General features: G+C 46.7%; 10 protein-coding genes across 10 annotated transcripts; 4 read left to right on the top strand and 6 right to left on the bottom strand.

Annotated features, from left to right (window-relative positions):
• Positions 1-1,847: 1,847 nt before the first annotated feature.
• EYB26_004370 (uncharacterized protein) lies at positions 1,848-2,683 on the bottom strand (the record flags this gene model as incomplete). Its single annotated transcript, XM_054263663.1, has 2 exons — positions 1,848-2,483; positions 2,549-2,683. The coding sequence occupies 2 exons, from the start codon at positions 2,681-2,683 to the stop codon at positions 1,848-1,850; spliced, it is 771 nt and encodes a 256-aa protein (XP_054119638.1).
• A 1,232-nt stretch (positions 2,684-3,915) lies between these two features.
• Positions 3,916-4,866, top strand: EYB26_004371 (uncharacterized protein; the record flags this gene model as incomplete). Its single annotated transcript, XM_054263664.1, has 1 exon — positions 3,916-4,866. One exon carries the CDS (start codon positions 3,916-3,918, stop codon positions 4,864-4,866), a length of 951 nt encoding a protein of 316 aa, XP_054119639.1.
• A 428-nt stretch (positions 4,867-5,294) lies between these two features.
• Positions 5,295-5,611, top strand: EYB26_004372 (uncharacterized protein; the record flags this gene model as incomplete). The annotated part of the gene is made up of 2 exons (XM_054263665.1): positions 5,295-5,304; positions 5,358-5,611. The coding sequence occupies 2 exons, from the start codon at positions 5,295-5,297 to the stop codon at positions 5,609-5,611; spliced, it is 264 nt and encodes an 87-aa protein (XP_054119640.1).
• Positions 5,612-6,936: 1,325 nt separating this feature from the next.
• Positions 6,937-7,536, bottom strand: EYB26_004373 (uncharacterized protein; the record flags this gene model as incomplete). Its single annotated transcript, XM_054263666.1, has 1 exon — positions 6,937-7,536. One exon carries the CDS (start codon positions 7,534-7,536, stop codon positions 6,937-6,939), a length of 600 nt encoding a protein of 199 aa, XP_054119641.1.
• Positions 7,537-7,778: 242 nt separating this feature from the next.
• Positions 7,779-9,301, top strand: EYB26_004374 (uncharacterized protein; the record flags this gene model as incomplete). Its single annotated transcript, XM_054263667.1, has 4 exons — positions 7,779-7,892; positions 7,963-8,143; positions 8,198-8,455; positions 8,739-9,301. 4 exons carry the CDS (start codon positions 7,779-7,781, stop codon positions 9,299-9,301), a joined length of 1,116 nt encoding a protein of 371 aa, XP_054119642.1.
• Positions 9,302-9,359: 58 nt separating this feature from the next.
• Positions 9,360-10,241, bottom strand: EYB26_004375 (uncharacterized protein; the record flags this gene model as incomplete). The annotated part of the gene is made up of 1 exon (XM_054263668.1): positions 9,360-10,241. One exon carries the CDS (start codon positions 10,239-10,241, stop codon positions 9,360-9,362), a length of 882 nt encoding a protein of 293 aa, XP_054119643.1.
• A 681-nt stretch (positions 10,242-10,922) lies between these two features.
• On the top strand, positions 10,923-11,378 carry EYB26_004376 (uncharacterized protein; the record flags this gene model as incomplete). Its single annotated transcript, XM_054263669.1, has 2 exons — positions 10,923-11,162; positions 11,232-11,378. The coding sequence occupies 2 exons, from the start codon at positions 10,923-10,925 to the stop codon at positions 11,376-11,378; spliced, it is 387 nt and encodes a 128-aa protein (XP_054119644.1).
• Positions 11,379-11,764: 386 nt separating this feature from the next.
• Positions 11,765-15,004, bottom strand: EYB26_004377 (uncharacterized protein; the record flags this gene model as incomplete). Its single annotated transcript, XM_054263670.1, has 5 exons — positions 11,765-12,462; positions 12,515-14,259; positions 14,327-14,560; positions 14,638-14,748; positions 14,814-15,004. The coding sequence occupies 5 exons, from the start codon at positions 15,002-15,004 to the stop codon at positions 11,765-11,767; spliced, it is 2,979 nt and encodes a 992-aa protein (XP_054119645.1).
• A 583-nt stretch (positions 15,005-15,587) lies between these two features.
• EYB26_004378 (uncharacterized protein) lies at positions 15,588-16,675 on the bottom strand (the record flags this gene model as incomplete). Its single annotated transcript, XM_054263671.1, has 2 exons — positions 15,588-16,422; positions 16,482-16,675. 2 exons carry the CDS (start codon positions 16,673-16,675, stop codon positions 15,588-15,590), a joined length of 1,029 nt encoding a protein of 342 aa, XP_054119646.1.
• Positions 16,676-17,556: 881 nt separating this feature from the next.
• EYB26_004379 (uncharacterized protein) lies at positions 17,557-19,220 on the bottom strand (the record flags this gene model as incomplete). Its single annotated transcript, XM_054263672.1, has 4 exons — positions 17,557-17,640; positions 17,696-18,288; positions 18,341-18,830; positions 18,885-19,220. The coding sequence occupies 4 exons, from the start codon at positions 19,218-19,220 to the stop codon at positions 17,557-17,559; spliced, it is 1,503 nt and encodes a 500-aa protein (XP_054119647.1).
• Positions 19,221-19,395: the final 175 nt, after the last annotated feature.

A 19,395-nucleotide genomic window follows, 5' to 3' on the forward strand; every position in this document is an offset into this window, starting at 1 on the left:
TGATTGCCTCTTGCTAACACCTAGACCGTTGCTGAACAGCCGGGAGTTGAAAAAAAGGGATTCCGAGTCACAAACACATGGTACGGTCACGGATGCACTAAACAGACAATCCGCATTGTTGAGCAATGCTATGGTATACTATTGATCAGGTAGCCATAACACACTTGCCAATCATTACGACGAAAACAAACGGCGTAGAGACGTGACAAGGACTTTTATCAATTTAAATTATAAACACATCTGCAGTACAACTCCACCCATGGATGCGTCAACTCGACATATGAGACGTGAAGTAGACCGGAATCATTTACGAGAAATCTTCAGCATCCGTAGTATTTTACTTGGAATATGTAGTCTTCGAGCGGACTTTCTAATGCAGGCAGCTTTAGCTTCGCGGGCATTTGCATACACGCACAGAAAAGAAAAAGAACAGAAGTGTCAAAAACGAGGAAAAAGCAAAGTGCCGCATCTGAGAAGATACGAAGCTTCTCTCTGGTTGGGCTGCAATCCAGAAAGAAAATATGACGGGGAGCAAAGACATAGCAAAATTTGAGGAGAAAGATCCAAGATGGCGGTCTGGAAGGAACACCAACCCCAATCAACCAGACATGCATGCAAGAAGCAGGCATCCTAGATGCATTGACAAATGTCAACATTGGAGAAGTACACATGCAACCTACGTCGTAGTTTTTCTGCAAGGTTGGAGGGCTCAAGAGTTATAAGAATCCCTCCCCCGCGCCGCAATGACATCTTTTCTACATGACCGCCAAAATCGCAAGTCTGTCGCTTTCGAATATCAGAACTGACTCGTGTACTTATATTGTCCAAATTCCATCACGAATCACTCGTTTCAAAGCCTTTCTTGATATACTTTGCGTTCTTATTATTAAAACCCCTTATCGACGGTCGAACCTTCCAAGGTTGCAGCCCTATACCGACCTTGCCCTAATCCTGGCCATCTACCTAGTTAGCTACTCAGCTACCTACCTACTCAACCACCAAATCCTCGCCTCGATACATACCTACCAATCAAACTCTATCATGGATTCACATCAAAATATCATATGCCCCATCCCCAGACGAGGCTATCCATACAACAACATAACGACAGATACACCACGCAATTACGCTTTAGCGGTATCTTCCCAATCAGCTCAATATCCGCCGTCGCCGCCTCCTTATCCGCCGAATCCGCCTCCCAGTCCTGTTCTTGGTGTTGATGGATGGTCACATTGTAGAAGCTAATACGTCGATGTGTATGAAATGCGGTAGAATGAGAGGGAAATTGGAGGGGATTGATTGAATGTAGGTATCTCTTCGCTGTCTTTTGGGGGTCAAGAGTGATTCGAAACATTTTTTTTAACAATAACTAGAATACATGGATCAGATTGATATGTCAAGTTTCACACTTGGTTAAGATGGACATTGGAATTGTATACCTGCCTACCTGCCTAGCTAGGTATGATACACCTTAGATAATATGCGCAGAAGTCTTTCTTCCTCCCCCCTGGTTTACGCAATGTTATAGTTACCTAGTTTAATTTTATCTTTTAGTCACCAATCAATTCATGCTAAATACTGAATGATTACCCAGGCAGTGGAGGCACGCAGACCCCATAAATTTATGGGGTCTGCAAGCCACACTCTGGGTGATGTGTGATCCTGGCTTAGGTCTTTTCCTTTCCTACAATACATAGATCGTATTATATTTCTATATATTAGTGTGTTACAAGTAATGGAGCTTACTTTAACTGTATTGGAAAACTGATCAATGTAGGTAGAAATCAATTTGCCCTGAATATCCAAGTAGAGTTTGATGCAATATCTAGGACAACAAGGACTCTCAACTATCTACAAACGTGCTGAATGGCGTCGACCACTCCAGCGGTGGCCGTCAGATGAGGGCAATGGCCAGTGGCAAGCTCAAAGGTCCGTACAGAGCGGCCAGCCTTCTCCATGTCCTCAACGAAGCTGGTCTGGTAGGTTAACGGTACCGTCATATCTTGAGAGCTGTAAACATAGGCAACGGGAATTTCGCGCCAGGCAGCGTGGCGCGAGGGCAGATACATGCACTTTCCATTCCAGCGGACGAGCGTCGCCAGGTACTTGTCCACCTCGTCGGGAGCAAGGTCACTAGAACCAACTAACAATATACGCGGATCAGTGCTCACACAAGTATCGTCATCAGAAAAATCAAATGCCATCGGCACCAGATCCATATGGCCAAATTCCCGAACTTTGTCCATCATGGCTACCCCCTCGGCCACCGCGTACCCAGCCAGATAGATAAGGTGCGAGACACCCCCTGAGAGACCCTCTTTCGTTCGAGTCGCTTGCCCGAGACCAACAAGCGCATCGGTGCCTACTTGTCCGCCATAGGAGTGCAATAAGGCAACTACAGAGCGCCCGGCCTGCACGAGGCTCGAGACATAGGTGCGCACGAGATCCGAATCAGTGTAAAGGTCGGCGTTGGGGGGTCGGCTCTGGGGAAGAGAGTTAGTCGGATAATTTTTGATGCTCCTTTTCAGCAAAGAGCGGGGGAGCTGACCTGGTTGGTTGATGGTAATCGTGGGCAATGGACTTCATAGTTGGCATTTCTAAGCACTGATATGAGCTTCTCGTAGCTTTCTGGGACGTGCCAGCCGCCGTGGATAATGACGATAGTCGGTTTGGAGGCGGCCATAGAAGATACTGTAAGACTTTACTTTAATTTTTCTCTTCTCTTTTTGGGCCTTTCTTTAAAAGAATATATAAAAACAGCTTCAAAGTGTTTGTTCCAACTTGGGGAGAACTTGGGATGTGAAGATGAGAATACGATGTCTTTATTCAATTGTCGTAGCCGAAGGACTTGTTAGAGGCCTGGTCATTAAGGTAGACTAAACTGATTTAGGATATTGCTCGGGCGAAACATGGAGAGGCCTTCTAATTAATTAGAGAAGCCTATGCCTATATAGACTAGTATCATCATATAAAGTAGTAAGATAGAGAGCTTAAAAAGGATGGGTATTTATATAAGCTAAGGCGGGGAACACAACGAACAAGGAGGACAACACACATTCACATAGGTAGATACTACAGTACCTACGTAACAACACTAATCTGCGATACACAGATTGACTTATTGCAGGCATGGATATTCTCCGTACATGTGGCAGGATTATACTCTGTATACAGCTATCCCGGATATGGTGATGGCCGCGCATAAATCCACTTGAGTTAGTGCTGTTACGACGCCAATTACACAATAGATTATCTGATTGGATGTATGAAATCCCATATGATTGGATGGGAGAACGACAGTTTGTACTACATATTGTAGGAAAGGATATTGCAGTATGTTGTAGCATGCTGCAATATATGATATACAAAACTCGGGATGGTCTATTTCCGGTGGAATTTGATACCTCAATGTAGGACGCCTGCCACCCGTAACGATTTCCCATGCCAGTCTGATAAATGAGACTTCAAAACGAGGATTTTCCTAACAAATACATAGTAAACTGTTTTCAACGATGATCTGATAGACACACATTGGCAATGGCCAATCGGACGGCGTCCAGATCGATGACGAAGGATATACCAGATGCGGAGATGTCAGCCAAGCACTCCTTGCTTCGGTTAACAAATCATATGAATGTTACCTATGTGTCTTTACCATGTGAGTGAGTAGATTGCACGTTTATTTAACTCGCTTCGACAGCCGCCAATACTGAAGAATAATGAGTCACTTAGGCAATCTCCCCTCCGTCCACACTGCCACAACGATACTCTGGCCCGGGTACAGCACTGTTTCTACTCGCTACAAAGACTGTAGTTACGCCCTTTAGAGGAAATACACACGGCTTAACCAAGTCCGAATTCCGTCCACAGTCACTCAGAAAGTGTTTAGTTGGTCAAGTGCTGCTTGAGGGAACCATGAGTGCCGGCACAGCAGTCAGCATTCAGCCAGTTGATACACCGCTCACAGCATCGGCGATCTTTCTGGTCCTAACTATTAGGAATGCCGACGAAGACTCCTTGCAAAATATCCGCTCAATATTAGCGGGCATTGGCGGTCTCTCAAAGAATGTGGCTATTCGCGATCCAAACGCTGCCTTTGCATGCACCGCAGCCATCGGCGCTGATATCTGGGATCTCCTCACCGGTCTTCCACGGCCGGCAGAGCTACATCCATTTCGCGAAATAAAGGGAAAGAAGCATGTTGCTATCTCCACGCCCGGTGACCTATTATTTCACATACGCTCAGAGCGCCGGGACTTGTGTTTCGAATTCGAACGACAGCTACTAGATCAATTCGGGGATATGGTCGAAGTAGTCGATGAAACCAATGGTTTCCGCTATTTTGACTTGCGCGACCTCCTTGGGTTTGTGGATGGCACAGCCAACCCCGTGGGGCCCAATGTGCACCCTGCGATCCTCGTTGCGGAGGAAGATGATGCACAAAACGTTGGAGGCAGTTATATAGTCATTCAAAAGTACTTGCATGACCTTACGGCCTGGAAGAAACTTTCTACGGAGCAGCAGGAAGCGATCATCGGCCGGACCAAGTTCGACAATATAGAGCTGGATGATGCGGGAGCAAACCAACAGAAAGCACACAAGACGCTGACCACCATCGAGGATGAAGATGGCAACGAGCAGAGTATTGTGCGAGACAATATGCCCTTTGGGTCTCCCGCATCCGGCGAGTTCGGTACGTACTTTATTGGCTACTCCAGGCGTCTGTGGGTGATTGAGCGCATGCTGGAGAATATGTTTATTGGGAATCCTCCAGGCTTGCATGATCGGATTCTGGACTTCTCGCGGCCAGTGACCGGCACTGCTTTCTTTGCGCCCTCTGCAAGTGTACTTAGTAAATTAGGCTAGTTGAGATTTAGATTTAGGCATATAACGCTACAACTGTCCTACTTCTATTTTGCAATATGGCAGACAAAGGGCTTTTACGAGACAGTTGGCCCACTTGATTCGTTAGACTGTATTTCCGCATCCGGATATCCCCATAATGTAGACATTCCGGTCAAGAACTTACGGTCCACGGTAGCCCGAGCTCATCCTAGAATATGTACATAGTAGGTAATTCGCATTTGCTACTAGGTCTCAACGTCATGGCCAGGTGTCGCTGTGGAAATTTAATGTAGATGCTAAGTAAGCGAGCTTTCTTCGAGAAACTACATAGTATATTTAAGTCGCCTCACTAGTCCGTTTTCCAGGGTAATCCTGACTGAATTCCCAACAGAAAGACAAACAAACCATTGTATTATTTATAATCCCATTGCCAAGGGAAATCTGCAATCATGGCATCAGGTAAGAATTGTGCTCCAGCCTCCGGAATGAAGGCGGGCGTTAACAGCAGCCAGGATCTAATCATACTACCGGTGGTCTTGACAAACTTCTCCACCATAAACATCACGATGAACATCAAGACGGTGAAAATGGGGCACACTCTGGAGATCACCATGGCGAGGCTTCTGGCTCAACTCACCCCAAAAAAGAAAGTAAGATCAAAGATTTTGAAGACGCGTTAAAAAGAGAAGAGACCAAGATTAAAAGATACCTCGAGAGGGATGAGGAGCTTAAAGAGGAAGATAGGGCATATGGAGGTTTATTGTAGCGTCTGCAAATGCTGGTAGGAGTTTCACTGCGTTGCAATCATGTCAAATTGGATAATGTTCGAGTCAATCACAATTACCTGTACCAAATGGACGAAGACCAGCCTTTCCGCATGATTTTAAGATGGGAAAATATGCCTTGAATGGTTCACATGAGAGGCTGGTTGTTATAAATTTGCCCAGTTGTGAGCTCACAACATATGGTCTGAGAAAGAGTTCGAGCTGTCCTCGTCCTCATTCAAGAAACGTTGGCAGGGTGTACCAGAATGGATCTCATCTAGTACATGAGCTGGGTTGTATACGCCGGAGCATATTTAAACGTCTCACAAACCCGTGGAGAGCAATTGACGATGTTATAATATTAGGTAGTACAACTGTGGTTTTAAAGAAGTAAGAGTGGACTAAAAGAAGCACTGCCATTATATGACTTCTCTAAACATTAACTGACTTTGGCTTTATTATTTTGTCATAATGAATTTTTAGAGAGGTCCTCCACTTGATATTAGTTATTCCAATGCAAAATGGACATGAAAAGCTGCCAGTTCACAAATTATCAGCATCGCGTGGAGCATGCTCCCGATAAAACTTCATTATTTCCTCATCAGTATGCGAGTGGACGTATTCATAGCGCGTGATGGGCGCCAACGGGATACCCTCTCTTTCCAAAGCTGCGAGGCGCTCCTTGGTCCTCTCCTTGGTCCTATTGATACTGTAAACAGCAATGCGGTGGGCTGGGCTGGTGACGTGCAAACCCCAGTTCCAAGCAGAGCGGACGGTCAATGGCTGGGTGTTGAGTGAATTATCCCAGCATCGGCAAACGATCTCAATCCATCTTTCGACGCCTCATGGTAGGTCAATCTCCCAGGTGCGCCAAGTCCACTGCCCTTTCTTAGACATGTTCTCAAGTGGCACCTCGTGCCAGGAGAAGCCGCCATCGGATGACAGCTCAATTCGCTCAGGCCAACGACCTCCACCAGAGTAAGCCCAGCCTTTGAAGTGGATCTTTCCGTTGTGAATAATAACGTATCCCTTCCATGGGGACATTATTGCAGAACTGACTGGCATTTCTTGAATCTGGATACGACTTCTGATTGTGTTTGCCGGTCTGTTGGTTGAAGTATAGGTACTCCCGACTTTGGACCGGGGCAATGGAGGTAGTTTCAATGGCTTTGATGCGGTAGAGCCATTTGACACTGCGAGCGCCGATGTAACCCATTACGACCACGCAGAGAGGGTAGCCATGGATTGCGGGCAGGGGCTCGCCGTTCATTTCCCAGGTGAGGAGAACTTCATTGGCCTTCAGCTTTGACCACGGAACGCTGACCACCTAGTTCATTGCTTCCAAGTCCTTGCTATACGTCTCGGCTCCGTATAGTTCAAGATGTTTGCCGCCATTGACGAGGCCGCCGCAGTCTTTGATGAGTTTCTTTGGACTAATTCCACGGTACGTGGCGGTGCCTATAGCTCCCTCAGCCCAAGGCGCCTGTGGTATCTCGTCGCCTTGACCCGGATATAAGCCAATTTGCTCAATTCGACGGGTGCCGGAACACTGAATTGTGACGGTTTCCACGATCTGTGGGAAGCGAGATTCATCCATAATGTCGTCTAGCGTATATTTCTTAGGATTTGCGACCAGCCCATCCAAAGTCAAGGTAAAGTCCTTTTTGTTGATTATGGGAATTCCACCGTGATTACGCACAAAATGAAGGGGGTTAGGGGTAATGGCCTTCGATGTTACCAGGCGTTTGGGCGGCTCGCCGTTGTAAGGAAACTTGAGCAAGTGTAACATATCATTGTGCTTCTCTTTGAGAACTATTCTCCAGGAGTCTTCAGGAATGTCTGTTAGCTCGCCGCCGATGGCATGGTGCCACGCTATGAAATCATCACCAGACAGCACGGGATTCGTGCCTAGGATCGAACCGGTCATATAATCCGGCGTAGGTGAGAAGGTCTAGGAGTTGAGGATTTCATGTGCTTTGGCCTTTTTCTCTGGATATTCCTCCCACTCCACATATCTGTTCAAACTGGTAATGTTAACTAGTCATCCAACAACAATAGTTGGGCAATTATCAACTTGACGATTTAGCCAGCCATTTGACAGTCTACCACGCCGTGTCAGTTTTATTCGGCTGACATATGAATGCTGATACAACACCGCCAATAGAGAATATGGACATCACAGAGTCGCAGGAACCGGCCGATCCGATACACGGCACCCGAAGTGGTGGATGGGGTTTAGATAATACCGACAACGACACCTTTTGTGGCAGTATGCGGTATTCCGTTGGTAGTGAATGTAGGGATAATATTGAAATGTCCTCGGGCCTCATAATCTAACGAGACATCTCTTTAGGCTGCAGCCTTGCAAATCGAGAAGGATAAATACAACTGGTGCCAATCCGTTGTCGCTATTCGTCCGTCATCTCTTCAAAGTGGTGAAGACATCAAGACATCACCTCGCCATCTGACCAGAGATCGCAAAACCAGACGGTTTGACGGTGGAGGAGAGCACTTGGAAATCCTTCCTTTTCGAGGTGGGTGTTTTTAGCGCATCATTAGATACAACTACAGGCTAACTTTAGAAAAAGACCATAAGTTCTATCAATGGCTTCTAACACACAGTCATCCAGTGCTCTACGACCCCACTATGCTCTTCCCTTGGGTCGGTGTGCACATGAAATGTTTCCATTTGATGCAGAGATTGATCGAATACAGAAAAGATGTTATGCGTCTGACCCCAGATAATAATATATTTGGAACTGAAGATGAAAGTACTAGAATCCCAGCGAGTCTCGGTGAAATGTACGAGGGGTATCAATCTCGTATCTATTGGAAGGACGGTGTCGGTAAATATTTCCGCTCCGGGCTTCCCATGTGGAAAGTTGAAGAGCCATATCGATATTATTATGATAACAATTGCCATGGGGATACACATATCAAACTTTACAGTAATCTTCAATGGCCATGGAAATCTCCATATGCGGTTGTACGTCGATTCTTGTTTCTCCTAAGCCTTGTTCTTTTGCTACTGCGGTTTTGCTGGAAGTGGGATAAGAGGCCTGTTCTGACAAGAAACTATCGATTGATGACAGGAATACTAAGCAGCTCCTTTCCCAATTGACGATTTAGTGTCAGAGGTGCTGTACTATCTTGAACCGCTTTCTACGGTATCTAGCAGCGCTGCGCCGGTTCTGCAATCAGGACTGGATCGACTGCCTGTAGAGATCCAAAAGCAGATTTTTGGTTATCTGCATCCATTCACGGATCCACCAGCAGAATGCACTCGAAATATTACTCCTTTGACATGGGAATATCTGTTGTTTCATGGACAGATTCTACCTTGGTTATGGGACTTGGATGAACAAGAATCAATAGCAACAGATCAGGTGCATACTTCAACCACATCAGTCAAAAATATGCGCATTGACGAGCGGGAAGATGGAGGAGCAGGCGCGGCTCTGGTATTTTCTGGCAACGTCGAAGAAGATGAAAATTTGTGGGACTGGGAGCTCTTGGTGCGACAGCTGGCTCGGCACGACTCATTTGACTTTCGAGCTACATTAGAGTGCTTGCCACGAGCTTTACTAAACCGTCATAGGATCTGGAGACTATTAGATGAGGCACGGAAAGATGATGTGGGTGCAAAAGATACCTGGATGATAATACCTCAACATGTTAGAGATCATGCTTGAATACAGCCATTTAGCTAGAAGCTCTTTTCCTAGGTATAGGCTAGGTGAAGGACAATCTCTAAACTTCAACCCGCCCATCAGATATGTTACCTTGAAATTTGGAGGCAATTGCTAGGAGATTGTTTCGCTGGGAAAAGGACATTCTTCGCTTGATAGCCCAGTCCCCCGAATAGAAATTATCAATTCTGGCAATTTCTTTCTCAACTCCATAGTCCCATATTCGCACTGTGCCATCTGCAGAACCAGATACCACGAGCTTCTTACCTCCAATAGGCAGGTATAGTACACTGATGACTTCCCGACTACGACCGTACATTACGGCAATGTCTTTTTCGGTGGCGATATCCCAGACTCTCACAGTCCTGTCTCTGGAGCCTGTTACCAGCAACCCACCATCGGGAGAAAAATCCATACTCAGAATATCGTCCGTATGACCTCTTAATGTATGCCGCACCTGATCGTTTATGAGTTTGCAGATGAAAACTTCATTTTTCGCTCCTACCCTTGCAAAATCTGTCTGGGAAATGGCAATAGCCGAAGTACCTTCGTTCCTCAGCTTACGAAGATCCTGGAATCCAGGAAGTGACCAGAATTGAATATCATCCTTAACCCTCACAATTAGGTCGTTATTAGGGGATATGGCAAGGTTGCAAGGGATGCCAGAGTTCAATATTATTCCAAGATTCCCCGTCGAGATGCTCCTGTCCAACGGTGAGATTGTACTAATGTCCCAGAGGATAACTGGACCTCCATAGACAACGTACCAAAGTCTCCAATTGTTGGGTTCAAAGGCCATGGCTGTAACCTTGGGACTATATTGGTTCGCCACGCTATGGGTTGTAATGGAGAGTTTGTTCCGTTCGTAATTCCTCGGGACGTCCCAAAGCTCTATTGACCCAGCATCATCCGAGTACGCAAGAAGCTGGCCAGTACTTCTCATGCTCAGTGAACCATCATTGAAGAAAAGCCTACTTCGCAGATGTTATTCATATCATCCATGTATATTACCCGAACTTATGCTCGGTGGTTAAGCCTAATATCAAATAAAAAATATTATATCAGATAGACACACCTGAGTGATGCCTCTCTTATCGGTCCAACGCGTTACTGTTATGGGCCAGTTGGTCTTGCAATTTCTGGTCACGACGCCATCTCCTCGTACGAACCAACCGTTAGATCCACGCAACCACATCAATGCTCAAAGCTGGCTGAGATTATAAATAACCTCATTTCCACTATTCTCACCCCGATATTCCTAGACATACAATACATGTCTCAATGTTTACATATTGTATAGTTATAACACAGATAAAAAACAAAGCAAAGCAGCCTAGAAGCTGCTAGCCAGGAGTTGCAGTAAAATTGCCTAATCGGGTCGTTTTAGCCCTAAAACACCCTGTGCTAATCCCTCTTGAGCCCCGTTTATTAAGAATTGATGTAACAAAACAATCTATTCACTATTTATGCACTTTATTGAGTAGGCAGTTAGGTAGCTAGGTAGCTATTTTAATAAGCAGCAGCCAGCATTGATATAATTTCTATAAGATCAGCACGTGCTCGAACCAACTCCAACACCCACTCACTCAAAATTCTCACCTGCCTGTATCGGCCTGTAGAAAAAATGACCTTCGACGTCATAACCACCACGGCAACCGCTCTCCAACGCTTACTATTCCAAAACAAAATAACAAGCGTCCAAATCGTGCAATACTATTTCGCACAGATCGATCGCCATGAACCCACCCTCAACGCGCTCATATCACCAGTACCGCGCGACAAGATCCTCGCCATTGCCGCGACGCTCGATGCAGAGCGTCAGATTTCCAGGTCGAGGCGATGGGGGAGAATGAGAAGTTACTCGGTCATTCTGTAAACAACATCACCCCTACTCTATCCGTCTTCCTTGTCTGCTGAAGGGGTAATTTGATAGGCCCCCGGCGGCTCATCAACCGGCTCCGCAGTCTCAGTAGCAGCTGGTTTCTCTCCTCTAGCCATGGGCACGGAGACATTCGGCTCCATCGTTACGCTCTCAAGCCTACCGTTGGAATCCAATATTCTACAGGGCTGTACTACATGACGGAGTTTTTCGATAGTCCCGGTCCTATGGCGAAGTCAGCTGCTGATATACGCGTCCTTTGCGAGATTTTGCTGGGAAGATCATTCGATATGCCTACCATCTTGAATGCTTGGGAGGGGATTTCGGTGGGCTTTCTGGATCCGAAGGTGTGGAAGATGGCGGACGATTTTTGTACGCAGTTTGAAGGGACGGAGGAGCAGATGGTATGTATATTATGACTCGAATGCGTGCAACACAAAGGCTAATGAGGAGGAGATATTATTACGTTTCATGAGTGCTTATGGGGAGGTTGCTAAACCTCGTCCTGTACCAACATTATAGACATGTATATATATATATGTATATACGCTGTACAAGAGAGAAAAAAAATTACACATCCGACCATTTTAGGAAGTGCGCTGCCTTTCGCATTCCAAATCCTCTTCCACCGGCACAGGCACCAGTAGAGTCTGCGGACTCTTTGTCTTAAGATGAGACCGCACCCACGCTTGCTGTCTCGCGAGCTGTGCCTGCGCAAAGTCCACCGCATCAACGAACCCCTTATCCCAAAGGGCCATACTTGCCGGTTTTAAGGCAATCAAATAACCATCTATATACGTCACGAAAAGATCAACCGCCTGTAAAGTGGTGATAACCCGAAAGGAGTCAGAGCCGCGGGACAGCGAGAACAAAGAGTCGCGCAGGTTCCACGAGATTTGTGCGCTGTACCGCTGGTTATCGTGGTATTTCTCTATGTACGGCTGAAGATGGTCGATGATTTCATGCGTTATGGTGCACATAAGCCTGAGGCCAGATTGGATGTCTAGATCTTGGACTAGTTTTGGGACGAGTTCATCGTATATTTCGACCAAGGTGTTGAGAGCGTCGTGCGTTGAGCTGAGCCAGGGTGTGAGTCTTCTTTTGAATTGGTCTCCTTGTTCCATGTTGGCGGTTGGTTTGGGTGTTGTTTCAACTTTATGTATGGCTTCAGATTGCCGTTGTCTGGCATGAATCTTGACGGTTCCTGGCTCCTGATCATCTATTTTTTCGATTTTGACGGCCCCGGATTTGAAGCTTGGTTGTTTGGAGATGGGATCCCATTGTTCTATTCTCGTCAGCTTCTGAGGACTTAGCATCCAAAACCACAGGGAGAATACCAATAGTCAACTCATTCGCAGCTCTCGCACGCTCATCCTTGGCATCAAAATATCCAAAATGAAACGGGATAAAAACCTGCCCTTTCTCAATATTCCCAATGACGACGGGAAGCTCAATAGCGCCTCGACGAGATCGGACAACCACCATATCTTTTTCTTTTAGTTGTAAGTCTTGCGCATCTTCATGCGAGATCTGCACCACCGCTTCGGGGCAGGCGCGTTGCAATCTTTCATTTCTGCCCGTCTTTGTGCGCGTATGGAAATGATACACATTCCGACCCGTGGATAATCTGAACGGATACTCTTCGTCAGGAGTCTCTAGTGGGGGTCTATACTCAGCAGCCTTGAGTATCGCGCGCCCTGCGGGGTTGAACGACTCATACTGGGCCTTCGTCATCGGCGCCCCCGTCTCAAGGTCATGGCCATAGCTCTCGCAATGCTCAATATCCGTGAAGAACTTGCCATCAGTAAACAAACGCTCCGTTCCCTGCGGATTCTCAGCATTGCAGGGCCATTGTATCCCCGATCCACCAGTCAACTTCTCATAACTCAACCCACTATAATCGCACGGTCTACCACTAGACATTCTTTTCCATGCATTAAACACTTCCTCCGGCTCTGACCAGGGGCACAAATCATTCCCATCCTTGTCCTTGAAGTCCATTCGTTTCGCAAAATCAAGGAATATAGCCATATCCGGTTTTGCCTCGCCGGGAGGCTCAACGGCTTTATGGGAGAGATGTACTGTTCGATCAACGTTCGTGAAACAGCCTGTTTTCTCGCCCCATTGGGCGCATGGCAGGACTACGTCTGCGATTGCAGCGGTTTCGGTCATGTAGATATCCTGACAGATCACGAACAAGTCTGGTTTCGTAAATAAGTCGCGCGCTTGTTGTAAATGCGGCAGACTGACTAAGGGGTTTGTGCCCGAGATCCACATGATATCAATCGAGCCATGCTCGATATGTTTGAGCATAGCCGATACATGCGTCGGTTGCGCCCAGTGCGGGACATGCATAACGTCAATATTCCACACATCTGCAATCTCCTGCACATGCTTCGGATTCTGGAAGTTGCGGAATGCCGGATATTCGCCGTCACAGCCTGATTCACGGTTGTTTTGGGCTGTGGGTTGGCCGTTCATTTGCAGTATACCGCTACCGGGTTTACCAATCAGGCCGCGCAAGAGATTGATGTTGTTGATTTGGCAGGCGCTGGCGGTGGCTTGGTTGGATTGGTAGACGCCTTGGAGGGCAGTTGAGAGTAGACTTTTTGTAGTGCCGATTATGCGCGCTGCTTCTTTGAGCTGGGACTGCGGGACGCCGGTGATTTCTTCGACGTGTTCTGGCGTATATTTTTCGACGGTCTTTTTGAGCTGCTCGAGTCCAACGACATGCTTGGAGACAAACTCCTCGTCAACCCAGTCGTTGGCAAAAAGGAGATGTTGTATTCCATTCAGTAAAGCCATATTCGTCCCAATCTTGGGCGCTAGATGAACTGTCGCACGTTTCGCTGTATCTGATCGTCTTGGATCGACGACGATGAGTTCTGGAGGGTTTGGCCCATCTAATCGGTCCAGCATTCGACTCCACAGAACGGTCTGCGTATTTGAGACGTTGTGGCCGACCATAAACAAACAATCCGTATAATCAATATCGGTATACGAGCCAGGCTGACCATCAGACCCAAAAGACTCGCGCATAGAAGCCGCAGCCGTCGCCGTACACAGTCTCGTGTTCCCATCCCTATATACAGTCAGCCACCTCCCTAGATGAGATGAGATGATGATAATGGTGATGATAAGAGGCACACATATGCAACGTATTCAACCCCGCCTTCCCAATGGTTGCTAGAACAAAATACTCCTCCAAAAACAGCTGGCCACTCGTATAGAACCCAATGCCATGATTCGAAAGCCGGGCTTGCGTCTGCTTAACTCTCTGCACAATGACATTCATGGCTTCGTCCCATGAGACACGCTCCAGTTTCCCGTTTTTGCGTACGAGGGGATACTTCAAGCGGTCTGGGTGGGATATTGCCGTCCACCTATATATATGTAACACACAGATCAACGAGTGTTGATTTTGATAGTAGAAGAGAAGGGAAAGGCTGGATAGACGAACCCGTTGAGCCCCTTAGGACCAAGACGGCCTTTATTCACGCGGTCAGTTGCTCGGCCGCGGACACCGACTACTTTTCCATTTTTGACGCCGATGTCTAGGCCACATCCATTACTGTATTGGACATTTATTTCATCAGTGTTTCGAGTACTGCATTGATGTGCTTGGAGGTGACGTACCTGCAGAAAACGCACGCACTCTGAACCCATTTCTCAGGCTCATCGATCAATCGCTCATCAACCCTAGTCGGCCATTCGTGCTTGTATGGGGTACGTGGACCCCAGATGTCGGCGATGGCGTCGCGGGTTTCGTACGCTTTTGATTTTGACGCTGACGGTGAGCACGAGGTGGTATTCTTAGTATTCACCATAGCTGCGTGTGTGAACTTCACTCATTCTTCAGAAAAGAAACATATTCAGACGAGGTTCTGGAGTGTTTGAGGTTGGGCACCTATCAATGATACGTTGTGGTGTGATGGTGATGGACAGCGTCATGATGATGCAACCACATTCCCCAGATTTGGCTGTAATTGGACAGTTTCTCTGTGGATGTCGCATGTGCTGAATTTGTAGTATAAGGCATGGCATGTGTTATAAAGATCAATCAACAGCTAGTCCGACTAACGAATGGGAATCATACTATGTACACTCGATCAGACTAATTGACGTTTAGTAGAAAGTTGGTTTAGGGTATCTGTTCATTTTGACTATGTACATGAAGTTTTGAATCACAAAAGCACCGGATGCCAGATTTCGTACCGACGACGCAGACGAAAGAACTTCGCAAGCAAGCAACAACGCCGTCGCTCCAACAGTAATCAATAAAATGAGCCGCGGGGGATATAAACAATCCAAACAGCAGGAGCAAGAAACTGTGCGAATCTATCGAATCTATCGAAACACATCCATCCTTCCGACTTGAATCTCATTTTCATTCATTTCATTAAAATTCAATCATTCTCGCAAAGATCCATATTGCCCCCCATTTTGACCCTTGGAATGCGACGCGGCGGACGTAGACATCGGTAAGGGAAACCCATCCCCACCGTGACCTGCCGCTTTCGCAAACCCTTCTCTCGCCAACATGGTATTCAGCACTGCGCAATTGTAGGCGGCTTCGCCGGGTGGCACGACCACAAAGATATAGGTGTTATCCGTAAACCGGCCCAGAAAGACGTTAAACTGCGGCGTCTTTGTATGCATCACCAAAAACCCCGCGGAGGCCGGGGTGGTATGCGTATTGCGAGCGGCGCAATGTTTAAATGCCTTCATGATATTCGATAGTCGTTCATGACGATCATAAATCGGGTTTAAACTTCCGACTTCAGACGCAAATGAGGTAACCGTCAGAAAGGTCGAGCGCTCAAACAATATCACCTCTTCCGCATCAATCTTGGTCGCGAACGCGCTCAAAAAGCGCTCGATAACGTACAAATTCGGAATGAGTTTGTGCACTATCCCCGCCCAAGCTTTGTATAGGGATTGATCCCATATGCTGCTCCCAAAGGTATCGATATCGAAATGTTTTGAGCGATGACGGATCAGCGACGAGCGTTCTTCGTAGATACGTTGTCGATGCTCGGCTTGGATCAGATCGAGTTTGTGGATTAGACAGAACACGTGGGCGCCGGGACTGTGTTGGTGGAGGGCCTCGATGACGGCGTTGTACGTGTCGAGGTCGCGCTCAACCTCGCGAGATTCAATGTCAAACACATAAATGAGGACGGCGACGTCGGAGAAGATGTTGCTTCGTTGGCCGCCGAGGTAGGTTTCCATGAAGGCATCTTGTCTGGCAGAGGTTAGTTCTGCAGAAACCCCAGCAGGAACATGCAGATAAAAACAACTCACCCTCCACAATCCCATAAATTAAGTGTCAAATTCCCCATAAACTTCACATGGCTGTGTTCCACATCAATGGTGGCGCCTAATCGGCGCACATCCTTTGCAACATAATTGCTGAAAATAATCGATCGCATCGAGGACTTTCCAGAACCACTCTTGCCCATCAGAAGGACCTTCCTCTTCTTCTTGCGGAGATCCATGCCGGATATGACAGGCTGATTACCAGTGTAGACACGATCTAGTTGCGTGGTGGATGACTGAGGTGGTTGTTCTCGTGTCGCATGGACAGTGGTCCTGTGCGTTAAAGCTAGGTGGGAACTCCCATACAGGTGGGATTATGTATGGGGTGTTTTGCAAGAAATACACAATAGATGCAATTACACTGTACAGCTATGTCAGCTAGTATAGCACAGTGATTGATGCTTGTTCGAGAATCAATTAGTCGAATGAAGTGAAGTGAGGCTAATCAGAGAGAGATACGGCAAGGCAGGAAAACCAGTGCATCATTTACTAAGAAACTGCCGCCAATAGCCATGATAGCTCAAGCGGGGTAATACATACAGTAGTACTATGATCTATTGAATACATAGTAGTATAATATTTACTCCATACAGAGAAATATATTGGTAGAACAAAAGAAATAAGGAGATATATTCTCTACAAGTCCAAATATAAGATATAATATATGCTCAAGTATATAATGCACACTAGGTATCCAAAAGGTGTGCAAAGAAGTGAAAAAGAGGTTAGGTTGTAAGAAGCGAAAGGAAGACGCAAAGTAGTCTTGCCGTCAAGAATTGAAGTCGATGCGTCGATGGTATCGATTTTCTGATATTATTATGCTGGTGGATAAGATGTAGTCATGCAATGCATAGGTTGCATCATCATCATCAAGGTATGGTCTTTGTCGTCGTATAGTGAAACTCATTCAACCATTGGTATCATCATCAATCAAAGACGTCTCTGTATAGAATAAAAGTGAAAAAAAAAAAATCGAGACGAAGAGAAATAGAAGCGAAGTATAAGTGAGTCGGTTCAAGTTCGAAAAGGAAAAAACGAAACAATGTTCGAGGTGTAGCCGTTAGAACACGGTGCCATCGGAAATGATCATGATCGGTGGCTCTTTGGTGTTTGGTCTTGAGACTTCGGCAATCTCGCGTCCGCCCTGTTGATTACTTATTAGATATTATTTCGTTAGGAATGGGGGAAAAATAACCCACCTTCCATGTGCCAGCTTCAAGCAGTTGGGCCAGAGAGAGAGCCTCATCTCCCCGGAGACTAAGTTGATGATTAACCTCCTCTAATAAATCGTCCAAGAATCCCACAGTGACGGCTCGCCATTCAACAATCACATCGTCATCTGCCGAAAATACCGGAACAACTTCCATGCTTGGTTGACCCTCTCTCCGAGCATTATCTTCATATGCTTTGAGACCTCTTTCCATCTCCGCATTCTTCAATGTCAACAATCCCATATCAATCAAAAGACCACCGTTTCGGTATTCGGGGAGACCTGTTAGAAGCTCGGAGCCGGCGAAATGAATCTTCATCAACCGCGTCATGGGCACCATTATGGAATAGCATAGCCATTGTGTTAATTTATGAAACGGTGCAATGCCTTCCCAGGGCTTGGCTGGGGGTTGTTGTGGTAAGCTTGAACACCTCCATGCATCGCCAATCGAGACTCCATCGATTTGTGTCCGCGATGGCGGCCAGATAGCAGCTAAACCGTCCATAAGCACGGACCATAATGTGGGTATCGACACGATTGGAACTGAAGAAGCGAGTGTTGTTGGGTGAGAAAGGAGATAATCTATACATCCACAATTAGCCTTGGTCTTTGCCTGATCAGAAGACAAACATACCGAGCATATTACCAGGCCGAGCATCAACTCCAAAAAGCTCTTGATTGTTCAGCGCCTCGGAGAGTCGTTGCAAAAGCCCCGCTCGACCCTCCAATCCTGCAAGTGGGTTGTGCTCAGAGTGTTGCATACCCCTCGCCAAAGCTTCAACAGTCACTTTCTTCAATCCTGCACCATCGACTTGGCATGGCTCAGTGGGATCGCTGCTGAATAAACCCGTCTTGAACATTTCCAAGCTTGCGACAGCAAGGCCCTCACTTCGCGAAAACACCTTTCCGGACTCCTTTGACTTGTACGACCACTTGTTTCCTGCGCCGGCATCCAACAAAACAGATATCAAAAACAGGTCGATTAATCTTCTGGTTCGTTCTGTGGGATCGATTGTGCTGGGCCATGACTGTAAAAGCTGGTCGATTCGGGGTCTTCCGCCGACATCGAAATGTTGCCAACGACCGTGCGGAGGGATTGACGAGTAATCAGGGGCATAATCTCTCTAAGAACCACATTAGTACGAGTCAAAAACAAGAGCGGGCAATAGAGGTCGCACCTTTATAATGGAAACGACATATGATGCAGTGGATTCGAATTTGGTCATGTCCACATCGAAATGCGTCAATTTATCTGCCCTGGCTCTTTGCAGCACAATTCTGGAGCGCTCTCGAACGGCATGTATGCTTCGTAAATAGGCAGCCGGGTCGAGGCTTGGGTCTGGGGGTTTGGAAATTGGAACCTCTGGAATTGAGACCGGTAGATTTCCAGTTGATCTGATTGCGGACGACCTCAGGGAGGCTGTCGAATTGCGTGTACTATGCGCCGAATGGGCATCTTGGTCCTCCTCGCTGTGAATCGAGTGCTTTGAATCTTTCCTCTTGAACAAACCCATTGTGACTAGCTGGGGGTTGGTTCAAATTGGCTGGGGTATTTTGATTTGTTGTTTTGGTGGTGTTAGGGTGCGTGCCGCTCAGCATAAGATTCGTCGAGAGCGGGGAAGGGGTGAGGGGAGAATAAAGGAGATTAGATGACACGTGCTGTAGGGGTGGAAAAACCCAATCTTCCAA

The sequence above is a fragment of the Talaromyces marneffei genome, chromosome 3 (genome assembly GCF_009556855.1).
Source record: "Talaromyces marneffei chromosome 3, complete sequence".
Lineage (NCBI taxonomy): Eukaryota > Fungi > Ascomycota > Eurotiomycetes > Eurotiales > Trichocomaceae > Talaromyces > Talaromyces marneffei.